General features: G+C 52.6%; 1 protein-coding gene across 5 annotated transcripts in view; it reads right to left on the bottom strand.

The window, feature by feature from the left end:
- The window catches only part of CASZ1 (castor zinc finger 1), a 159461-nt gene that overhangs the window by 61909 nt on the left and 73661 nt on the right, over nt 1-23891 (bottom strand). For 3 of the 5 annotated variants that reach the window (XM_018079448.3, XM_018079453.3, XM_018079449.3), the window contains exon 3: nt 1283-1442. The exons of the other annotated variants lie outside the window; for them this stretch is intronic. In XM_018079448.3, coding sequence (XP_017934937.1) covers nt 1283-1301 — 19 coding nt within the window. In that variant the 5' untranslated portion in view covers nt 1302-1442. The remainder of the gene's footprint in view (nt 1-1282; nt 1443-23891) is intronic. 5 annotated transcript variants of the gene reach the window in all.

Here is a 23891-nt window from a genome sequence, read left to right as displayed (position 1 = left end):
TGCACTAGCCATGACAGCCCTGCCAGGGTGGAGGGCTGGCATGTCAGGGTTCAGAATTAATGAAACCAAGACCCTGTCAACCCTGGTGATTTTACTGCATTCAGGTATAAATTTATAAACTTGCATGGAGCTCCAGGGAGGACATGAGATGAAGAAAAGGGGGGAAAGGCTGAGTTGAAGACACACGGATGCCCTTTTCCTTTACACCTTTGTTTTAAGTGGGCTCTCCATGCCCCCCTCACTGCCTTGCCCCACTCAACACTCCCCTTCCCTGCTCAGGATATCTTCACAAAAGCCTTCCTGAATTCTCATGAGGTCCCTGGGTCCCACTGCCAGGGAGGTAAATGGGATGGCAGATATGTCATCACCCACTGCCTTGTTTGGCCAGCTACACTATGTCCTTTTATCCCCAAACCTTGTCTTGCAACATTTTTATTTTCTTGGTGGCTTTTCTGCCTCCATGGAAAATTAAGTGGAACTGGCTGGTTCAGACTTGCCCTGGAGACAGTTTCTACAGAAAGCCCCTGAATCCATTGCAAGTCAGGCAGGGCAACCTCTGCCTGAAACCCCCAATCAGCTGAGCCACTGGCTCTGGCTTTTTCTCCCCTTTCCTGCCCCAAGCCAGCTGGATGCACAGGGACAGCAGCCAGGATTCAGCACTGGAGCAAGATGCTGTGTGAGAGCTCACAGACTGAAAGGCCTCCCCAGGAAAGGCAGGTACAGGTGTCTGTCTGCCTGACTCACTTCTGAGGTCTCCCTGCACATTCCCAAGGCTTCTCTGAGCTGATGTGAGCTGAGCTGCCAGTCTGCTTCCTGAAGGACTCTCTTGCCCCACAGACTGAGGATGGACAGCTCATCTCCAGTCCTGAGCACAAGCAAGCAAAATCAACGTGTCCAGTACCTCAGACACTCAGCCCAGTGCCTCAGCTCTCCCCTTCCCGACCCTCTGGGCTCGATCCCTCTCTGAGGCTCCCACACTCATGTCACTGCTCAGCTCAGAAGAATGATTTTAGAGCTGACACATCAGTGACAGGAGAAGGGAGCTTATGCCTTTCCACTGCCACTCACACCAAGCTGAGAGAAAAAGACACGCCACCCAAATCTGAACTTTTCATCCCATCCACCCAACTATGGGATGTTTCCCAGCTCCTGGCTGTGCTGGAGTCAGGGTCTCCAGACTCATTTGCAGCGAGAGCGGCAGTGCTTGAGAGGGGAGAGGTGTTGAACAGGTACAAGCAGGTGCAAATAGAACAACAGAAGGTGCCCCCAGGTCAGCACTCACGTGCATTTTCCTCGGCCATGTCTGAGGAGACTTGGAGTCAAAACAGAGCACAGCTTTGCATGGGGGTCTCACACATGTTCACAATGCAGAAAGACTGTCCTGTGCACTTCCTTTTCCAACACGTCGTTCAGGATGTCTCTACAGCAATGCCAGTAACTGCCTGTAGGGAATGTTATGTTAGAAAATTATCTAATGCACTGTTAATCATCTGGTCTTGCAATCTACAGAAGGAAATCGGAGCAGCCAGCACAGTATGAACCTTCTTCCAGACACCACTGACTTCAGATACCATTATCAGTGGTAGCCTGGTCCACGTCCCAGAACTCAAACTCTCTTGGTTAACAGGCCATGAAATTATTTAGACTATTCTTGATGTTACATTCTGTTGTATTTGTAATTAACACAGAAGATCAGCAGTGCCACATCCTGTATCTTGCTGAATACACTTAGACGCACTTAGTCTTCACCTAACTCTGTTCTGCTAGGTTTAGGGCAAGCCAACTCTTCAGAGCTGATCTGTCCCAGAAGGAAAGGGTTTGATATTGTCAGAGTTTAACCCACAAATGTTTGAAATAGTATATGGGAACCAGCACTCTAAAATTGGGTCTTATCTCTTTTTTTTGGAAAATACTTTTAAACAAAAGAAAACAATCTGCCAGCACACTCAGTGTTCGGCGCCATCTTCAATCAGGGAAGCCTAATTATACCCATTATACTGATGAGGAAGCACTGGCACAAAGCTGTGCACTCACAGGGCTACAGATACAAAGCAAATCAGTGGCAAAGCTGGAATTAAACCCGGGAATCACGGTGATGAGCTCATCACCCACCTCAGTACAGCCCCCTCGCTGGCCATGGCTGGTCCCACCCATGTCCTGCAGGTTGCAGAGCTGGGGAGGAGCCCTCCACACATCTACTTAACAGGGTGAAAGTCTCAGTGCCCGTTCTGAGGTGGTTTGGGGTGCTCTGGGACACTCAGGGACTGGTCACACCATCAGGCCCGCAAAGACCAGTCACTGTATTGAGACAGACCGGTGGGCTGCAGACACCCAACAGCCAGAGCATCAGGTCTGAGCCACCATGAGACCTCCCCATGACCACACAGACCAGGCAGAGACGAATCATCTGCTCCTTCTGAAGCAGCTTAATCAACTTCCCCCCATGTAGATCCTTGCAGCAGGTCCAGCCTGACCTGTCCATGTATTAATGATCCCCTGGGATGTAAAACCCAGAGATTTTCCTTGGCACCAGGGGCCAGCACTTGCTCTGCACTCTCCCTGCCAGGTGCTGGGTGCTCTGGTCTAAGAAAGGCTGCAGAATCCCTCAGGACTGAGAGTCATTACATAAACAATACAATAGGATCACGGGCTGTAATTGTAAAAGCGCCGGAGGTCTTGGCACCGGAGTCTGCCTCAGCAAAGGCCTCTAAATGGAGACCCAAACAAAACAAACAAAAGCCCCAACTCTGTCAGCGCTTAATGAACAATAATAAATAATAAATAATAACCCTAAGAGCCAACCTAGCAAGACAGATGTGAGGCATCACTCCGAGGAAACACTGTCCCTACAGTAGTTACCCGCATTCCCCAATTTCCAGTTCAGGTTGCTGGGTTCTTGCAGGGTCTGGTCCAGAGGGGAAACCTGAGATCCCTGTCAGGAGTATGCACTCCCCCTCCATCAGTAAGATGCGTAGGAGCTGCAGCCTTTGTATGTTCCTGGATTGGGACCTTCACCTGCTAAGTGAGTGCTCACAGACACCAACTCATGCCCAGCTCATTCCTACTGCAGGATCTCTCTTTAAGAGCCAAAGGCAAAAAGAAGCAGATGGAGCTGAGCAAGGGAATCCAGATAGGTGTGAGTCCGGAGAAGCCTCTCCCCAGCATCATTACAGTCTGGACTCAGAGTCCCCCACCTGTTCTGTGCAAGCTGAGCTCCCGGCAGGACACCAGGAGAGCTGCCTGGCAGGGACAGGGGCTGAAACAAAGGGCCTAATTTAAGTATTTTTATAACTCGGTGCTTGTGACAGTGGGTTTAGCAGTTGCCAGCCATCTGGAATAAAGAATTACAGCCACCTCCCCTAATCCTATATTGCCTAAACCCTAAAGCTGGTTATGGTGCAAGGATGAGGCAGCAGGTTGGGAGGAGGCAGCGATGGGAAGGTGGGGGTGGAGAAGCGACCGCAGGAAAATCGTCAAACTTATTTCTCTTTCTTGCAAGGTGCTGGGTGGTCCCAGCTGTGCCAGAAGTATTTTTGGTAGGAATCAAGAGAAGACAGAATGAACAGAAACAGGGGAGAAGGGAGACAAGGAGCCCTCCATGACCACACAGTCGCATGCACCGCACACACACGCTCTCGCACACGCACACAGAGGCTTACTGGTCCGCGCAGGGCTGTCAGGTAAATTAGATCTGAAAGCTGACAATTTCTGACCATATTTCCTTGATTATTTCAAACAAATGCACACCAGCCGCTGTAAGGAGATTAAAGTGACATAAACGTCCCGAGTGGGAGGAGGGAGGGCAGAGAATTCAGGTCACCCCCATCCGTCCCCCATTTGACAGCCGCTATATCGCTATCCAATCCAATAAAAAAATCCCCCCCTTTTGCTTTAATTAATTTTACAGCTAGCTTGCTTAATTACTTTCAATCAAAATCCTCCTGCCATCGCAAAATTAGAGATGGTTGAGCTCCATTAGCCTAAATTCTTCATTTCCATATAGAAAGAGGCTCCCTCGGCAAAGCCAACAGGGCTCCCTCCTATCCAAGCTGCCATCGGACAGATGCCTGTCCCTCTGTCTGTCTCCAGTTCCTCAGGAGAAGGAAGGGGGGGAGGAGACAGTCTTGTTCCCACCACCCCTTTCATAAAGCATCTCCTTGAGAGCTCTGGGCACAGGAGGCCTCTCTGCTCACGAGAGGTGAGCTCAGCCTGCCCTCCCGGCCTTCCTACAGCCGGGCTGGAAGGAGCTTTTCCATGGCTGCAGGAGGGAGCTGGGTGGCCTGGCCTTACTGCTGTGCTCCCAGCACTGGGGACAGGATCTGGAAGGGACACTTCTGCTAAGGTTGGTCTGAGCACTGTCATCCCACACGGGCACCACTGACTCGAGATGATCCCTGTGGACGCATGGAAAGGACATCAAGGGGACACAGGGGCAGATCATCTTACATCTGCCTGCTGTGGGTTTGGTACCTTCCTTGGGAGCATCTGGCACCAGCTGCTGGCAGAGACATGGCACTGTGGGCCACTGCGACATTCCTGCAGCCCCCATGGGCACCACTATCACCTCTCTCCTGCAAACACAAATCCTGAACTGTCCCATTTTGGGCTGCTCTGAGAGCAATCCCAACTGGTCTCATGCCCATGAAATCTCCTCTGTAGCACAGGGAGTGGCAGCAATAAGCCACACAGCACCGTAGAGGAGAAGAACAAGGAGTGGGTGGAGAGGATGGACACAGGAGGAAACCCTGGAAGGAACTGGGTATGTTGGGAGCAGAGAAGGAAAACTAGCTCCTCTCAAAGGATAGTGGGAACTGGAAAGAATTACCCAAACCATTCCATGCTTTCCTCCCATTTTCTCCCATTTCCTGTTGTCTTCTCCTTTCCCATCTCTCCACACTAACTGCAGAGCAATGGTCCTAATGGGATTTTACCCATGCTCAGCACTCCGTGTGGGTACTGAGTCCTGGGAACCAGCCAGGGGAGCTTGGCCCCTGCTCCCTCCTCCCATCACCTGCCCAGGCCACACACACCCCCCTGACCTGGAGCTGCAGGAGGGTCACACCAGCACCCCAGGCCCCACACCTTCCCACCCTGCGGGAAGCTCAAGGGGATTCCTAAGCACCAGCAGCCCAACACTCCCCTCGGCTCCAGGGAGGGCAGGTCAAACCCTTGCTTCTTCAGAACAAAATAAAGAAGAGACAAACACAGACCTATTTTGTTTATAAGCTTAAAACTGAATCCAATGGCGCATCTACCTGGGGATTTTAGATTAAATGGTTTAAGAAACTCAAATAGGCTTTTTAATCCGGTCAAATAAAAAGAGCCCCAAAGAAGAAAAGAATTCACCCTGCCGAGCCTCCCGCCTGTGCAGACAGACAGGAAGAATGGTTTTCTTGCTCTCTGCCACTCCTCCCCACCCTGGCATGGGACAGAATGTATTTGCCAAAATCTGGAAGCTCAGGATACACCCTGTTCAGGACGCGTGCACACTTCACTTTCCCATGGATGACCCGCTCCTATCTCACTGTGTAACATCTTCTTCACCCTCTCTGTGCTCTCCTGGGCTGTTCAGCCGGGCCCTTCCCCCTGACACCTGGCAGGCCGTGCACACACAGTGCCAGCCCTGGTTACATCACCAGCGCCAGCCAAAAGCCAGCCAAGCGACGGCACCGACACCCCTAATCCCCATTCCACACACACATTTAGGCTCTGTCTTTCATACAAACTACAACCCTGAGTGCTTCACAGGAGAAGACAAGGGGCTGGGCAGCTCGTGAGATGCAGGGGGGACCAGCACAGTCTGCCAAGGGACAGGGCAGACGGACAGTCAGCCCAGGTCTGACGGGTGGAGACCAACCCCACACGGAATTGGGGAGTGTGAGCAATGCCAGAAGCTGAACCCTGACAAAACACAGGAAGCAAAGGAGCTCTCTTCTCTGCTGGATGACCACCTCCCCAGGACTTCCAGCCTCCCACCTCCCCTCAGTATCACATCTCACCAACTTCCCACCAGACACTGTCCCCTCTCCCCCACCACTGCCCCACTCCGGAAACGCTCAGAACCAGCCTTGCCCTGCACATGCTCTGCAATAAAATTCCCGACTTGTGTCTCGCCTGCTCCAATGCTCAGAGCAGCTGGGACAATAGAACAGAGAGGCCCTAAATCCACCAGACTCACCCTAAATAGCAATGGCCCATAATTTTGCCTGACATTCAGGAGCTTGTTATTCTTTCCCCTCGTCGCCTGGCTGGAGCTGTTCAGACCCATCAGTGTTATTCTATGCATTAAATGGGAAAAAAACACAACTCAACAACAACCCAGAGTTTCCAAGCCTGCCCAGTGAGGGCTGAAGGGGCAGCATCCATAGCTGAGCTGGCGGTGGGAGGACAGGAGGAATCAATGCCTCAAACCCAGACCCATCTCCTCTGCAGGGGAACAGCATGAGTGAGTCCTGCTGAGACCCCCAGCAGAAACACACTCCCTTTTCTCTGCCTCCATCCCTAAGAAGGGAGCTGCCACGTCTCCCAGCCCTTCCAGCCTCCCACCTGGAGCCCGGGACGGCTGCTGCCCACCCCTCCCCACCACCTGGCCGTGGGGAGCTTTAACCACAAGAGTTTGGGGTTTGGGGTTTTTGGTTTTTTTCCAGGCTGGCTCCAGCTGATTAAGGACCTGCAACAGGATGTAGGGATTACAGCAAAACCTGGCTCCAGATCAGCTGGGGCACAGAGCCAAACGAGAGAGCGAGGATTGCCCCCAGCCTGGCTGCCAAGCCGGCACTCGTCCTGTTGGGAGGCCGGGAGGGCCAGAGCCCTCCGCTGGAACCAGGCCCCTGCCCTCGCTGGCTCTGCTGGGGAATGGCCTGCAGCCCACACCGACAAACGTGCCCACAGGAAGGACAGGGCTGTGAGGACGAGGGATCTGTGGCTCGCAGGGCTTGCTGGAGAGAGGAAAATCCCTACGGCCCCACTGCTCGTGAGGTGTGAGGGGGCAGGTGCATCCCCACCTCCCCACTGGGGCAGCAGGAACAGCCTGAGCTGGACGTGCCCCGTGGTTCCCTGATCCCTCTGCCAGGGTCTGCACCACGTGGAACTTCTGACGGGTATCCTGGAATAACACACGGCAAAATACTCTGTGCTGAGTTTTTAATCCAGGAAGAAGTGATCAGGGAAGGCAATAATCTCAGTTGGCACACGGAGCACAGCAGGATCTTGCTTCTGGGGAGGCATCAAGAGCAGAATTAGCTTCAAGGAGACTCTGGGGCTTTTTTTTTTTCTTCTGCTAACACTGATCCCTGCCCGGACCAGCAGCAGCAGCAGCAGCTCCCAGCATCTTTCTAAAGTGCCTGTCACTGCAATATCCAACTGCTGATGTCCCCTAGGGGACATCCCCCCATGCTTGGGTTTTCCACGTCCCTCTTGGACTGGAGCAAGAGGGACAGCAGCAGTGGGAGCAGCCCTCCTGCTCTGACCTGAAGCTGTTAGCCTCAAGTCGTGTTTTAATCAGGTCTGGCAGAGCTGCTGCCTTGTTTCCCAGCCTGCCACCTCAGAGGGATAATTTGCCAGTGCTTTCTCAGAGAGCTCTCTGGAAGTGCTTTGCAGAGCCCGAGTTTGCCTCCCCTTCATGGCCAAACCCTGCGAGCTTTGTGCTGGCACATCTCCCTCTCCTAGTGACCCCCAGGCTCTGTCTGCGTAAAGGGGATTGTAAGATGCCAGGACTTGGTCCTCTCTTCCAAGCGCTGCCTGGCAAGACCTGGCAGTGAGAGGGGGAAGCTGCTTGGAGCAGCAGGAGGGGGTGGAAATCTGTCTGGCAGCAGCAGCGCAGAGACTTCTTAGTGCTGCCCACCAGACTCATCGTAGCAGAGAAACTCTGGAGTCAGCTCCTGCCGGCCTGGGGCTGCGGGGGGAGCAGGAGTTGATATTGCAGGCAGAGGCCACTGGGATACCATTGAAAGCTGCTAAATATGACCAGGTTAGCACTTTAGTCTTTAATGGCAGGTCACCATTAATAAACCCAGGGCCCCAGGGTGCAGTACAGAGCCTCCCTCCCCCCCTCCCCGAAACACTCATTTCATTAACTTCTCTGTACGCGGCGCTCGGCACCTGCCAGAGGTTCTGCAGCCAGGAGGGCTGGCAAGGGTTAAGGACATCCTTTGGCAGAGCCAACTGCTCTCCTGACACGATGGAGAAGGGGAAGCCTGCACAGCTCCCTCTGCTCCCCTCTGCCTCTGGTTGCCCCGGTTCATGCTGGATGCCAGCCCACAGCTCTTGGCCCCACACAGATGGGCACCCTGGGAAGGTTCCTGAGTGGGAAACACTGTCCCAAGCCTGTGGCCAAGGGGTTGAGTGCAGGTGAAGGACAGCCAGAAATGTGGCCCCAACCCCAACCGCAGCACCCAGTCCCTCTCTGGCCCTCAGGAAGTCACTTCCCATCACTATGCCTTACTTTCCCATCTGAGGAAAGATGACAATGGCACCCATGGCCACAGCAGGGAAGGGCAGAGGGGAGTTACTTTGAATCCAGGCAGGCAAGAAACACTTGTTAAATAGAGACTGCCTAAACAATGGAGGCCAAATCCCTCTCTCAGAGAGCCTGGAATGAACCACAGGATTGCCCCAGTATAGGAAAGTGTGAACTTGGCCATTGCAGAAGATAAATGGCAGAGATGGGCCGGTGGGGCCAGCACAGCACGTGCCTCGTGCTCTGCAGCCTCACACGTGGTCCCACAGAGGTCTCTGATCCCGTGGCTGCACACAGAGGGCAGGGAAGGACAAGGTGAGAGGCAAGCGGAAGGACAGGGCTTTGCTCCACCTGCTCTCACTGTGACGCTGGTCCTTTCCCAGAGGGATGGTGGGACGGAAGGAGGGACAAATAGATGTGCCAGCTGCCAAAAATCCCATCCCAAGCCTCTATCGATCTGCCCTACTTGGCAACTGAAGCTGCAGCCACCGTCTGTGGTGCTTGATCAATAAGACCTGGGAGGACAGGGAGGGAGAGGCCCTTTTATGGGAAGGCGGGTCTTTAGAGGGAAGTATTTTGATTTTTAGAACGAGTGCAGAGTCAAGGAAGAGGAAATACTGGGACTGAAGCTGCAGTTTAGTTTGGACTCATTTCAAATACCTGCTGAGCCCTTTACACTGGGCCCTGGTGACCTCCTGCCCATGGGAGCTGCCTCAGCCTCAGTCCTCACTGTCCACCCACAGAGCCTCTCGCCTGTCCTGGATGCTCTCAGCATCAACAGCACAGAGCCTGTGTGTGGTAATTCTCCAGGAGCTCCCTACAGATCCTCCCCAGGGACTGGGGAGAGGCAGAGACTCCCACAGCCACGTGAGAAGGAATTGCTGTGCCACTCAAAGAGCCTCTGGAGGTGCCCCAAGTCCCCAGGTGACACTTTGCAGTGACTGTCCCTGGGGACAGCCAGGCAGGAAGGTTCCTGCCTTGGTGGCAGTAGCCAGGCTGATTCAGCAGAGGAGCTGGGCTCTGACAGGCCTGCCCACGCTGCTCCCACCCTGCTCAGTGGAAAGCATCACTCACTGCCACCCAGCCCCTCCACAGAAGGGATCACAGCCTGGTGAGACACAGCAGGCCATGGACGGGGGCCAGTGACCACCACCAACCCCTTGCCCTGTCTGTGCCTCCAGACCGCTCTCTTAATCTCAGGTCACCCAGCAGGGCCATCACCAGTGAGCCCTGGAGCCCAGGTGACCTGTTGGAGGAGAGCCCTGTGTTTGACTGCTCTGGCTCCCCCAGCTTATTGCTAATTTTGTGCCCATTAACCCCACCAGGAGAAGGCAGCAGAGGAGGAAAAGTTTTTTTCTAATAGAGGGGCTTGGTAGGGCCAACTCCAGTGGCAGGAGTGGCCCATTCCCAAATCCAAGAGCCAGCAGCAGCTCATTGGCTCCAATCAGAGCTGGCTGCAAGGGGGACGGTGCATTGGGTGTCACCTCCAAATGCCCTTTGGATAGATATGGAGAGAGAGAGACAGAGGGAATCTGCAGTTGTTCCAACGTTTCTTGCTCAGCAGAACAACTGTTGCAGTCCTTTTAGTACAAACCCAGCAACTGTTCCCAAAAGCTCAGCCTCCTCAGCTCCTGTCCTTAAAAAAAACCCACCAACCGATCTCCAAAACGTCGGCTTCTGAGTCAGGGCAAAGATGTTATTAACAAAAACATCACTCAGGGGTGGGCCACCTGCTCCCTGACAAGCAACTGGCCTGGCTGCCCATGGTTAGCGAATTACATCAGGCCCCAAAAAGAGAAGGGAAAGGGAGGGAGAAGGGGAGAGAGTGGAAAAGAACAGACAGAGGGAGGATGACAGCAGAAGGGAGTAACAAAGACAAAGAAGAGCAGGAGAGGGGAAGCACAGAGAGAAAAGAGCAAGTGCGAGCGTATGTGAGAGACGGAGCAGGAGAGAGCGGGAGCGTGGGGGGAGCGGGGAAGTGTGCGGGAAGTGCGGTGTGTGTGCAACACAGTGTGGGAGTGCGTCTGTGAGAGAGGCTGGGTGCATATGGCAGGGACCGCAGCGAGGAGGAGGAAGAGAAGAGTGAGGAAGGGGGAATGACGCCACGAGAAGCAGAAAAATCTTGGAAAAGTGTAACAAGAAAATAGGGAGGAAGAGAGAAACAAAAGCAAAAGTGAAGGCCATCGAACAAATGAGTCTGGTGAAGCAAGAGAGCAAAGATAAGAGCAGGGAGGGAGGGATGGGAAGAGGAGGTGGAGGGCACTTGGGATGAGGCAGAGCCAGGGTGAGGGTGAGGAGGAGAGAGGAAAGGGAGACGGGGACAGAGGAAAAAAAAAGAATAAAAGAAATAAACAGGGAGGAGGGAGAGAAAGATGTCTATTAAAAACCTCAGTGCATAACACAAAATGTCAGGGTTTATAGCTTCATTCTTGGCATTGCTGGTACTGAGAACCCCACACAGAAATGTCACTGCTTGTCATGTTTAATCACCTGCTATTTGTTAACACCTTCGCTGCGAGGAGTCTGCCCCTCACCCCTTGCAGGCTTTCCTTTTGGAGAATAAACTGCAAAAACATGTCCCCGCCTTGCAGTTCTCCCTGGACAGTTTCGGTTGCATCCCGGGCCGAGCAGGGGAGGCCAGGCAGGGCCGGGACACCGGGAAGGTTGTTTGACTTCCAGCTGGGACTCGGCACGGGCAGGGCTCCTGTGGGAGCAGGGAACAGGCACAGTGTCGGGAGGCAGAGGAACGGGACACGGGATGCTCCGGGGAGAGCAGGATGATTGTGGAGCAGCGGGGGGCAGGTGAGTGAGGTGGGTTTGGGGAACAGTGACTGCAGGGCAGAGAAAGAGACGGCAGAGAGGGGGAAGGCTCAGCTCATAAAATCAAGGTGCACACGGTGGGGGGTGTGAGGGCAGAGAGGAGCAGGGCACCCTTCTGCTGCATCCACCCCGTGTTCCCATCCCACTCATGTCCTGTGCCGAACACATATAAATAAAATCCCTGAAATCCATGCAAGTCTGGAATTCTCCAATCTGTTTGCTTGAGCAGCAACTGTCACATAAAAGCAAACATCCAAAGCGATTAAATGCACAGTTACAGTTCCTTGCCCTGGCATCTGCACTGGTGACTTTGCTCTAGTTCCTCCCGAAGCCTTGGACTGATGGTTTTTATTTATGCTGGTTTTCCCCTGTGTCAGGCACTCGTGCCCCCACTGCCTGTACTTCCCACCCAGCCACATACTGTCTGTCTGACATCACATTGCACTGCTGTAGAAATTATTTTGAGGTCATCACTAGACAAGACTTTTCCCTGCTATTTCACGCACTCCAACTGGAAAGAAATCAAAAAATGCTCTCCTCCATACAGTAAGTAGGGCTCTCCCATACAATGAAAACCTAATTCTACAATTTTCAGGCTTGTGGAAAGAAATCATCCCCCCACCTGAATGAGCTAAAATTTAAAGATGTGTATGAGAAGATCATTAGTGCAGCTATTTAGTTTTAACCAAAGCATGGTGACCAACACAAATGAGGGTTCAGCTTTGACACAGTCCTTGCCCCACACTCTGAACTGCTTATGCAGTGTGTAGGGTTTGGGAAGTGCTGATGGCAGTGAAGTCAGACTTCCCCTCTTGAAAGTGAAGAGAATTTGGGGAGCTGAAGGAATGACAGCACAATGAGCTGTAAGGGGAGCCTAAATCCATCCAAACTTTTTCATGCAGGTAGCAGAAGCCATCAGCTGCCTGGAGAGCAGCTCAAGGATTTCTGCTCCAGCCCCTTGACTGCTGGGTGCCTTCTCCCTGTGTGCCCAGACCCCTCCTGCAGCTGCAGGACCAAGGGGTTTCCTGGCACTGGTGTCACCAGACACTAAGGACACACCAGAGAAACATCCCTTTCAGGAATAATACAGAAATGCAGCAACTCAGGGCTCATCTCTCTCCAATCCCTACAATACAATTTTAACACCCAGTTTAGATCCTTTGGGACTAGATATGGGACTGAAATAAAAACCTTCAGGCCCAAGCCAGGCAGTTCTGGAATCCCAAATTCCAGAGCACGCTTGGACCTCACAGCTTGGTCTCTGGTAGTGACAGCAGTGTGTTTCTACTCAAATTTTCTTCCTTGCAAGAGTGTTTTCTTGTTTGTTTTTTTTTCTGATTAAGATTCTCACTAGTCTCCAAAAAGTAAATATTTTCATCCCAATCTCACACACCTGAGGGGTTCCAAGGGTCGTGGGAAAACCTGCACTGCTGCTCCTGTCCACTCCTGCACTGAGGACAGGGGCTTTTGCCCCATCCAGCACCTGCCCCAGACACCCACAGCCCCCCCAAACTCCACAAGTACATTCAGGCCCAGTTTTTGAGCCTGGGTTGTGACACACAACCCCAGCTGGTGATTGCTGCCTCCGGTGTGGGGAGGGCAGGCAGAGGCTCAGCCCAGGAGCTGGGGACAGTGGGTTCTGCCCCTGCCCCGAAGGGCCGGCACGAGGTCCAGGAGCCACCCCAAGTCCTATTCTGGGAACGGGAACAGTACACAGAAAGGCCTCCCGCTGGCCTCTCGCCAAGGATAAAATTCACCCTTCTGAACACAGGCCAAGATGATCTAAAGTGACTACTGACTTTTGTTGCCCAACTTGAGTCACCTTAAATGGGCCTATTTTTCAAGTGTCAGTGCTCAGCACGGCTGAGATTTGGGCTCTCTAAGATGTCTAATTCTACAAGTCCAGTCACTGCTGTAACAAGAAAGACCATTATTCCTCTCCTGTGTGACTTCTTCCAGTCTGGCCAGGCCTTTTATCTTTTTTCCTCTCCCCTCCCTTCTCCTTGTTCTTTTCTTTTTCAGCTTTTTATGAATTTCTCTCAGCTTTCCTCCCTCTCCCCCCCTCAAGGTCATGCGGCTCATTTCCACGTTGAACATTTACTCAGCAAGCCAGGTCCTTTCACAGGCGCTCACCACAAATATGCTTTCTGATAAAGTACGGAGAAAAGAAACTGTAAAACCCAAAACAATGTCAGAAATGAATACAAAAAAATCCCACCAGGGCAAAGCAGGGCTGTAACAGGGCAGACTGTTTCACCAGAGAGAGTAAGGAGGTAAAGCACCCCATTTCCCTGCAGTTCTCTGTTTATTTTCTTACTCTCCTTTAATGTTTGCTTTTCTGAATATTTCTGTTTTGTTGTTAGGGCTGTGCCACCTATATGAGAGAGACTGTTATATTTAACCTCTTCTCTTTATCCTCAGTGAAACTCACCCTCATTCACAGGTCAGAGCCCTCCCAGCCCATGGGCACCTGCTCCTTTATGGCAGCCCCAACCCATCCTGAGCAGGGTGTTTCCAGCTACGCAGTTTGCTTGGTTTTCCTAAGCCCATTACATGTAAGCAGCTTGCACAAAGCATCAGGGTTTGTGTCCACCCTGGGTAACACACAGAACAACACCGTGTGGCCAGAGAATGCACAAAGGAAGGTCAAACCCCTCTCCCCACTCTCAGGAATGGATGGAGCCCTTTGCATGAGTGTGGTAAGAGGGAACGGGTCCTGGAGAACTGTTTTCATACTTAATTACCAATTCAGCTCCCAGATCAATCCTACAGACTGTCTGAAACTAAGAGCAGCTTCACAAGGTCCACATTCTCCAGCCCAGGGCAGGTCTCCAGAGAGCTCAGCCATGCTCGCTGCTCTGAGATGCTGCAATCTTGATAAACCTCCAACTCCAAAGAAACAAAATTTGGCCAACACAGCATGACTTGGAAAATCTTGCAGTGTTCAAGAAAGTTTTAGAATTATTTCTCAGTGACATCATTCCAATCTCCATTTGATCATCAGAGATGATCAAATCTGGCCCTCACATGAAAGACGAGGTTTAAAAGTGTCTGTTTGCTCACTAACATCTCTTCACCTGAGATCCAAAGCTGCCTGGCCTTTGTGGCCACTGGGAAATGGTAAGGAAAAGTAACTTTCAGCTTTTCTAATCAGGTCATGGTTTTATGCCCAGGAGTGCATCTAGCCCATAATTTCCTGTGGGAACGAGGCCACCATTTCATTGCTGACCAAGTCAGGTTTAGGATAACAAGCATATAGTACCAAAAGCCTTCCACCTACCCTTCCAAAGACCCCTGAGGGGTTCCCTGAGGAACACTGCTTGGAGGAAAGGGAGCTGCTCTGAAAGCAACAACCTTCTTTTTCTTGAGACAGCAGTGCTCTGCCTTCTTCTCACTCTAGAGTTGTTGCTTTAGGATGCTTCATGTTGCTGCTTTCCTTTACTGAGCCCACAACAGAAAACCAGAAATCTGTGGATTCCTCCTGGTAGGGGGAAGTAATTCTCAGCTATGCTCTCTGCCCTCCACAGCTCTTCCCTGATTTCTAACACGGTCAAAAAGGCATCCCCCACTGCTCCCAAGCACTGCCCACCCCACAGTGGCTGCCACGGCCCAGAGACCCACCCAGCCTGTTTCCACGGAGCCTGACCTTCTCCTGGAGGTTGCAGAAATACACCCTTCCATAAACAGATGCTTCTACCTAGGAAAGCCTCAAAGCTCTGTTGGGATACTCCTGGTGGTGCTGGCTCGGGAAGCTGGCTATGAATACCTTGGTGGAGCACCTGGAACAGTGAGTTCTCCTCCAGGAGGGTATCGGCACAGCCGACACCAGCAAGAGCAGGTACCTTGGCAAGTGCCACGGCAGAGCTATTACAACATTTGGGCCCACCAGCATCACCAGAACTAATCAGTTACAAGTTCTGACAGACAGGCACAGCCCTGAAATCAAATATAGTTGCAAAATTATTCTGATTTCAAGTGCTTTTGGCCACTTGCAACTCTGCCTTGGCAGCACAGCGCCGGGGAGAGCAGCACACTGGTGGCAGTGACGCTGTCCCGAGTGGCAGCACACTCCAAGGGAGCGGGGCAGGATGCTGCAGGACACTTTGTTGGCAGTCAGGCCCCTGCAGAGGTTGGGCACTGAGCCGGGTGTCACCACACTGTGCAGAGGCTCCTGCGACCCCTGTGTCTCCCTGGCACGGCCCGTCTCGTCTCACTGAGTGCTGCTCGCCCTCCCTCCCTCCCAGAGCGCACATGGCTTTAATGTTTTTATTACCTGTTTGACTCGCTGCCTTATTGCTTCTCCTCTTAATGGGGCTGTAACCGTGGAAACGAGGAATAAACGGCCACCAGAAAATGAGATGATTAAACAGGTCACCCTGGCAAAACAAACTCCGTGCTCACACAGCCCGGGCTGCGTGTGCAGTTTCTGCCCAGGGAAATGCAGGGCCGGCTGGCAGAGGGCGGGAGGGCTGGATCAGGCTCCTGGAAGGAGCACACCACTGAGAGGTGCCTCCTTGGAGAAGTGTGGTCTCTGCCCAGAAGGGATGATGCTGTGTGTCTCCCAGGAGGGACATGTGGAAAATGGCAAGGTTTGCCGAGGGAAGATGGAAGATAGCGAGGACAAGACACATCCATGTAACTGGGGAAAAAATAGCAACTATGATGAATATAAATAGGCTGGGCTGAAAACAAAACACAAGTCTGAGACAAGTTGGTGTCCTCTGTTGTCCCTGTCTCTGGCATTGCCCACGCCTGCCTCGTGGCAGCTCCCAAGGGACTCTCCTTGTCCCTCCAAGGGCCAAGCTGCACTGGTGCCGCCCTGGCAAAGGCACAGCACTGTCCAGTCAAGCATGGCCAGGACCACAGGGAACATAGGATCTCATGGAGCACAGATCTGGCTTTCCAAGAAGCATCTGCAGTCACTGTGCTCACGGCTCCTTCTCTGAAGCCACGTGGCTGGGAGGAGAGGGACAGGACCATGAGAGCTGGGAGGGCATGAGCACAGCCTGGGCTGGTGTCCACTCCAACACAGCCCTCCTCGTGACGGGGCAGAGGGCTGGTCCACACCAGCAAGACAAGGAGAAGGCAGAGGGTCTGTGTGTCTCAGCACCCCGCTGGGTGCCAACATCTGAATGAGATCTCAGTCAAGCTCAGAGGTAATGAGTTTCAGACCAAAATGTTGTCGAAAACAAAAATAAAACCCCCAAATATGCACACCGCAATCAAAAAAGCACAATCACAAACCAACATTCAAAGTACTGAGGATCCTGCCAGAATCCCCATCCTGCCCCAACCTGTCCAAACCCAGACTCACTGGGTGCTGGCAGTCTGGGAAGAGCAGACTTACTCCACCAAGAGCAACAAATTCAGCAGAAGAAATTGGAACGGCAACGCTTGGCGAGGTGGAGATGTGAGACAACTGCTTGGAGCACACAGGCAAGTGGTTGTGCTTTCTTTCAAAAAAAACAGCAGGTGGTTTATGAAAAGGGCCCTATTCTTTAGGGTAATTTGAGCCATATTTCATTGTTTGATAGAAAAATCCTAATATTCATGACCTCCTTTAACTGGAAGAAGTTTGCTCATCTGAATATCAGCCCACAGAAAAATGGGAAAATGAAAAATAAAGAGAGTAAGATAATGGAAGGGAGGTGGAGGGGGGGGGAAGGAAAGGAAAAGCAAGACAGAATCAAAGGCAGAATGGGAAGTCCAGGAGGGTGACAAGAATGACGGGTCTGTGGGAATATGGAAAGGAAGGACATAAAGGAAAGCTATTTAGCAAGAGAAGTTACAACACTGCAGTATAAAAAAAGGTTGAGAAAGGCAAGGGTGAGTGATGGAAAACACAGCAAGAGTGAGCAAAGGAGCTTTCCCTTAAAGTTTCCAAACGCACGGATCAACTTTGCAAAACTGGGATTCCTGTCCTACTGAGCTTCTGTTAAAAATATTCATATGCAATCAAGAAGAAAAATCAGACCCTCTCTCCCCAGCCTCTGTTTCCTCACCCTCTTCCAATCCGGTCCTCCTCTGCTAACATCTGCTGCCTGCCTTCGGGACATGCAGATGGTAATTACTCCAGGAGCAGCTTCCTCTCCTTTCCCTGCTTGCAGAGGGCCACTTGGAAGAGAGCTTCAAGCCATGGAAAGATACCACACACACCTCCACACCCGGGAGAAGGGGGATGTGGGAGCCAGGGCTGTGCCTAGAGAACTTGATAGCACAGGGGGTGGGAAAGGGGTGAAAAGATGAAGACATTTGTCTACAAAACACACCAACAAAACATCCCCCTGGCCTGAAGAAGGAGGACCTGGGGAAAAGTTGGCTTGAGATGTGGGACTGCTCCTGCTCCTCCAGATAGGGGAAGGGGTGCTGGAGGAGAGGTGCACTGGGGAAAGGCAGGCAGTGAGGAGGAGGAGGAGGAGGAGGAGGAAAAGGAGGGCTGCCCTGGGCGAGCCGGCTCAGGGAGTGGATTCATACAGGCATGGAGCTGGCAAACACCAGGCGGAGAGGTGGAGCTGCTTTAATGAGAAGATGCTTCTATGACTCAGGCCTCAAAGGGATTGGGACTTTATTATTTTATTTTTCCATAATAAATTATGCCCTGGGATGCCAGGTCCCGCCGGGTTTTTCTGGAAATACCAGACAAAAGCTGGTGTTGCTACCTGGCTTTTGACAGTTTCCCATGTATGGAAGCTAAAGGTTCCTGGTTCTTCCTCTGCTCTGCCCTGGCCCAGCCAGTCTCGGGAGCGGGGCTGACACCACTGCACCATTCCAACAGAACAGCCCAGCTAGAGCTCCTCACCTCCCTGCCCAGGTCCTGGAGAGCCCCCTGTGCAGCTCCACGATAGCCCACCCTGGGCCCACGGGTGCTCCCAGCCCGTGGAGCTGCAGCTGCCAGGATGTCAAAGGTGCCACGGGTCAGGTGGGCGCAGGAGCTCCCGGGAAAGTGGGAGCGGGCTCAGCTCTCTCTCCCACACCCCAGGCACCACACCCCGGCTGGAGGGAGGAGCTGCTGCCCGACCCCCGCACCCGTCCATGGACAGCAGCCAGGCCTCATTCACTTATCTCCATCACTGAAGCGCCCAGCCCTGGCTCTGGGCTGCACAGGGGAGTATGATTATGCCCACTTTATAGATTAGGAGTTATTCATCCTACACCAAACCCTCAGACTCTGCCATGTCTCACAGACCTGTTCTGGAGCTCTTTGTTAGATTTAGGGTGAACTTGGCCCTAGTTCAGCTCAGAAACTTGCGTTACAAAAATCCCCTGTACAACCACCTGCCTGCCCGCGGCTGTGGACTGAGCTGACTCCAAGGCCATCGTTCCTGGTAGCAGGAATGGTGGGAGATTCACTGCAGGGCAGTGGGAGCACAGGGACACCCAACACACAGACCACGCTGGTCCTCTCTTGCTGCTAAGAAAGATCCACTCATGGTCACGATGACGGGAGCACATGGAAAGAGAGGGTTCATCGAGAGCAACCTGGAGAACACGAAGTTCAGCACGACACCAACACAGGGCACGTGAGTGTCCGGGAGCACGGAGGTGGGCGAGTGTCTGGGGCAGACGGGCATGTGCAGGACACGGTGACGGGGACGTAGGTGTTGGGTGTGGGGAACACCTCCAGAAATGCTCCGGCAGAGCTCGGTGCTTTTACTGATTTCACAAGAGGCTCTGCTAAAATGTCACCTCTCCGAAGCAAAACAGGAGCACGTCGGTGAATCATCGTTTCACACCCCAAAACCAGGAATGGGTGGCAAAACTCTCTAGTGAGGCACCAAATCCTCAGGGGATTGCCATAAAATGCACCCGGTGACTTTAGTCTTCCCATCCTTTTTCCTAGTATCTCCTGATCTCCACCCCTTGCTCTCTCTTGCCAACCTATACGGGTTGTTCAGCTTTTATTTCGAGCATGAAACTGCCTTAGGACTGGAAGCTTTAAGCAGTTTCCCAGCCTCCAGAAATTTTCTGGTTGTGTTTCTCCACGGCAGAGCAAACAATTGCTTCGGTACCTGGCCACCACACCTAACCCCCAAATGCAATGAGAACTCGGAATTCTTTGGGAAACAAGAACGTGTTTTACATGAGTGAAGCACATATTTTTTGTTCACTGTAACTATTTGTTCCTGAAAGGACTTGACAAACTGTTCTGTTTTCTGGAACCACCACAAGAAGAAAGATGGGAAGTCCCTTGAGAAAGGGGAGAAGGTTGGTGCCAAGTTAATGCAATGGGAAGGGAAGCTGACAGCTGGACTCAGCCTCTGAGGTGGGCAACAAGGGGGCCTAGAGTCTGGGAGAGGGAAGAGCACCACCATCCCACTCCAAAACACACTCTGCTCCTCAGACAAAGCCTGTGCTTACAGGGAACAGCAGCCCAGCCCCTCACCTGTGATCAGTGCTACTGCCTGTCCTCACCAGCAGGTCCTGCCAGGGACCAGGAGCCCGCCCAGAGGAGCTGCACAAAGGAGAGGAAGCTCCAGGGTACTGATCCCAGCCATGGCCATGCTCTGTGGCCATCTGTCAGTCCAAAGATGGGCCCCATCCAGACCAGCTCTGTGTAGCCCCTGGGCTTTGCCCACCCAGGGGCTGTTCTGTCACCCTCTTGCAGCACCATGGTGACCTGGCCCAGCCCTGCACCCGCCCGTGCCCCTCCAGCACCAGAGCACTGTGCACTCTCCCCACTGTGCACATCCTCAACCCAGCCCCAGCAGCTGTTCCAGCCTGCAGAGCACTGGTCAAGCAGGAACGGGGATTAGAAGACAGCAAGTTTTTCTTTTGCTACCAATGTCTGCCTCTCTCTCCCTCGTGAGCCCTCGGAGAGGAAACAGGGAGCAACAAGGTCCTGGTCCAAAGGGCTCTCAATCCTCAAAATGGATTTTACCTGTCTCTGAAAGCTGCCTCCATCTCTCACCCCCATTGCTTTCTCCCTAGGGAAATCAGTCTAAAAGGGGCTAATGGAACAATGTCCCTCTCTCTCCCCCCTCTCATTTTCTCTCTTTTTTTTTTATTAGCATTTGTGGAATTTATTCCCAAACTCTCCTAATCTTTCGTACACAACCATTTGATTTGCATAACCCAGCCCCCTCTCATAAAAACTGGCTGCTAGTTTAATTAAAAAATGTAAATTTGCTGTCATCTCGGGGCCTGGTGAATTAGGACGACATCGGCATTTTTTATTGCTGAAGACGTCCAAATTGATCCAGTCCGCGCTGAACCGGAGGGGAGGAGACGGGGCCGCGTGGGACTTTTGGCTGGAGCTCCTGCCCCTCCCCTGCTCCCAGCCAAGCCTCCTCTGCCCCCTCTCTGCTTTGCAAAGTGCAGCTGAGGACGAGGACATCGGTTCTCCCAAAGCCCAGCTGGATCGGCCAGCGAGGCCTCTGCGTCAGCACTTCTGGGAGCTCAGCCCTGGGTGGCACCTGAGCTCTCCAAACCTTGGGAACGGCCGTGGCTCCAAACTCTGGGAGGGAGGGAAGGAGCCCAGGTGGAGGTGGGAGATGCAGCACAGGCAATGGTTGTCTTCACCTCCCACAGGACTTTTCATTACTTTCCAGACACTTTCAACCAACTTTTCAGAGGGAAACCTAAATTGTAGGCTGCACAGCAGCCCAGGGGTATGGTCTGATGTCAGAGGGAGAGTCAAAGTGGCCACAAAAGCTCTCGCTGTGAGGACACAGCCAAGCGCTCTGGCAGCATGAGAAGTGGGACAGACAAGGCTGTGCAGGCAAAGTCCTGAGATAAATTCCAAGCTCAGATACTCCTTTCCAAGAGTGGTGAGGAGGACTCAGGGTGGAAGCATAAACAGTCCAGGAAAACAGAAAGAGAAACCGATTATTTGGAAACTACATATTTAATATTTGACCCCCTCCAGCCGAGGTATCTGTACCATTCCAAGCTGGTTTCAGTTCGAGTTGCCTCTCCCCCTCTGGGACACCGGAGCAGAAGGGTGCAGTACCTGCACACACTGGCAGACCCCACTGGCAGACCTGGTTTGGAAGGACTCATAGAACCCAGCAGACAAGGTGCAGGCGAGGAAATGGGAGTTTTTTATCTCGGGGATCAACTTTCTGGTCTTTCTGTGAGTTATCTCTCTATGGTAAAGCAGTCGAAACACTCCTACGGACTTCAGCTGGCTTTGAAGCACCTTCTCCAATTAATAGCTGGGCCCTGCTTACACCATGATGGAAAGGTTAATTCCTGCTCTGCTAAACCCTTCTCCCAAGGAACAATCTTCACTCGGTAGGCTTAAGCACTTGAATGCTTTCCACTCAAAAAGTATCTCATAGGACTCCTGGAAAGGGATGTGAACACCTGAACAAACTGCCTGGGAACCTTCTGCAGACCAAGGGCTCAGGAATGACACCAACCTTGACTAAGCCAATGTCTTCCCAAAAACCTGTACTGTCAAAAAAAAAAAAGAAAAAAAAGAGTTTCCACCACTCCAGAGAAGGTGTTTCTATCCACTGGGTGTTTCAAACAACAACAGTGATTTGACAAAGGCACAAAATGACCCTGGGAGTGGAAAATTAGGTGTTTCTCCACTCATTTACCATAGGTGCTTTAGTCCTCATTCTGAGATCAGTTCCTGTAATCTCATACCAAGGATAATTAGGCTGGGGCACAGTTTCCCAAAGGAAGTGACAGGTGCCCAGTCAGTCAAGATATTTACAACCAGACTCGCAGAAAGTCACATGTAGGGAACATCTTGCCACGATCCTGGGCAGATGGACTCAGTCCATGAATTCTTTTCAGCCCTTAACCACTCTGAACACTTCTGGCCCTAGAAGGTCCATGCAAGGATTGACTGAGCTGAGAAAGCTCTCAGCAAGAGCAGACTGTCAGACCCCACATACCGAGTCCCTCTGGGAAAGAAACCCCTCCGGACTTGCCTCTGCCAGCTGGCAGCTCGTGTGAGCAGCCCTCGGGCACTGCCTCCGGGGAGCCACTGCCTGAGGGCTTGGAGAGAATTCAAGAGGCAGCGACTGAGGGAGATAAACTGGCCCAAGCAGATAAGGGTTAGAGGTGGTGATTATGGGGCAGGTCTTTGCCCCAAGATCATGACAAGACGGGTTCACCCACACACAGACCGTAATGCTGACTTAAACAGATCTCCCAGATCCTCATTTCCATGGCTTCCTGCAGCCCCGGGTTCCCATACCGGAGACCGAAACCCACGTGTTACCTGGGCGGCAAGGCCGAGCGCCCACGACACTTCCGAGAGGAAGGAGAATCCCTTTTTTGGGGCGGGGGGGGAGGTGTTTGGCGTGGCAGCCCCTTTTCGGGGGCGGCGGTGCAGGAGCCCCCCGGGCAGCGGGCGGGTCCGCCCCGGCAGAGGCCAGGGCGGGCACGGCCCTGCGCCGCACCGGGACACCCCGGCCGGCGACACCCGGGCAGCTGCCACCGCTCCCGGAGATGGAGATCAGGGGTAAATCACTGTTTATTGCTCTTTAAAGCATTTGCCCTCCTGCAGTGTCACCACATCCTTAACTCCTGGGCTGCCCACGCAGCCTCCCAGCTCCTTGATCTGAGAGGGAAGCAGCCGCACGCCCACGGCTGGACCCGGGCAGAGCCGGCGTCGCGCTCGCGGGTGGAAGCGGCTCCGGGGCCGCTGGGCTCCTGATATCAATGGTAGAAATAAATAAAGAAATGGAATAAACGACGACAAAATTATCCCCTCGATCACAACATCAGAGTACATAGTTCAGGCCCAGTCAATCATCAACCAGTTTATTACCATCTTACTCCTTATTAAAAAAAACAACACACACACACGTACACATAGGCTCCGGCAGTAATGACCTGGACTGTGGTGCATCGCCAGCCCAGGCCTCTTTAGCCCATTGCTGCCATTTGGATTGTAAATGGCAGAGAATGGCTTACACCATTTTGGAGGAGCAAGTATGGTTGTGTTGGCAGGTACGGGGCCATGGCGGTGGGATGTTGTCCCAAACAGAGAGGCAACACGGCCCAAGGAATTCCTACCAAACTCTGCATTTGCCCACTTGGTAAAATCTAAATGAGACTCTGATTCAAACTGTCCAAGGGCTGGAAAACCCACCAGCACTTTGAGCCCCACTGCCCCCAGCTGCAGTCACACCCCAGCCCTGTCCAGCACCACACCCAGTGGAGCCACGAGCCCAGCCCAGTGCCAGGCCAGACCCTGCTCCTCGTCCTGATACCTGATCAAAACCAGTGGACACGCCACAAAAAGCTACAACCAAAAACACGCCCAGTCCAAACACTGGGGCCTGTAATCTAAAACCAAAACATTGCCCCAGCCTGGCCACCTTTCCTCCTCCCTTCGAGATGTGAAGGGGTGGGGGAGGTCTCATACACCTCACATGGAAGGACAAAAACAAACCCATCCCAGATATGCCCAGGCTGAAAAAAAAAATAATACTCATTAAATGTAATAAGCAGCCTCTTCATCCGACACTGCCTTGTCCCAAATAAATTAAATTCCTTTTCATTTAGACAGCACAGGAACCTGACAAGCAACCTTTACCACCGAGACGCCAAGAGCTCAGGAGGGGGAAAAAATGAAAGAGAAAACAACCCACACAACTTACAACAAATACAAAGGCAGAATCATTTCAAAACCCCCATAAACTTCCCCTCC

The sequence above is a fragment of the Manacus vitellinus genome, unplaced genomic scaffold, assembly GCF_001715985.3.
Source record: "Manacus vitellinus isolate BGI_N305 unplaced genomic scaffold, ASM171598v3 scaffold_46_pilon, whole genome shotgun sequence".
NCBI classification, from domain to species: Eukaryota; Metazoa; Chordata; class Aves; order Passeriformes; family Pipridae; genus Manacus; species Manacus vitellinus.
The sequence above is the reverse complement of the archived record's forward strand: the minus strand, read 5'-3'. Positions and strand labels throughout refer to the sequence as shown.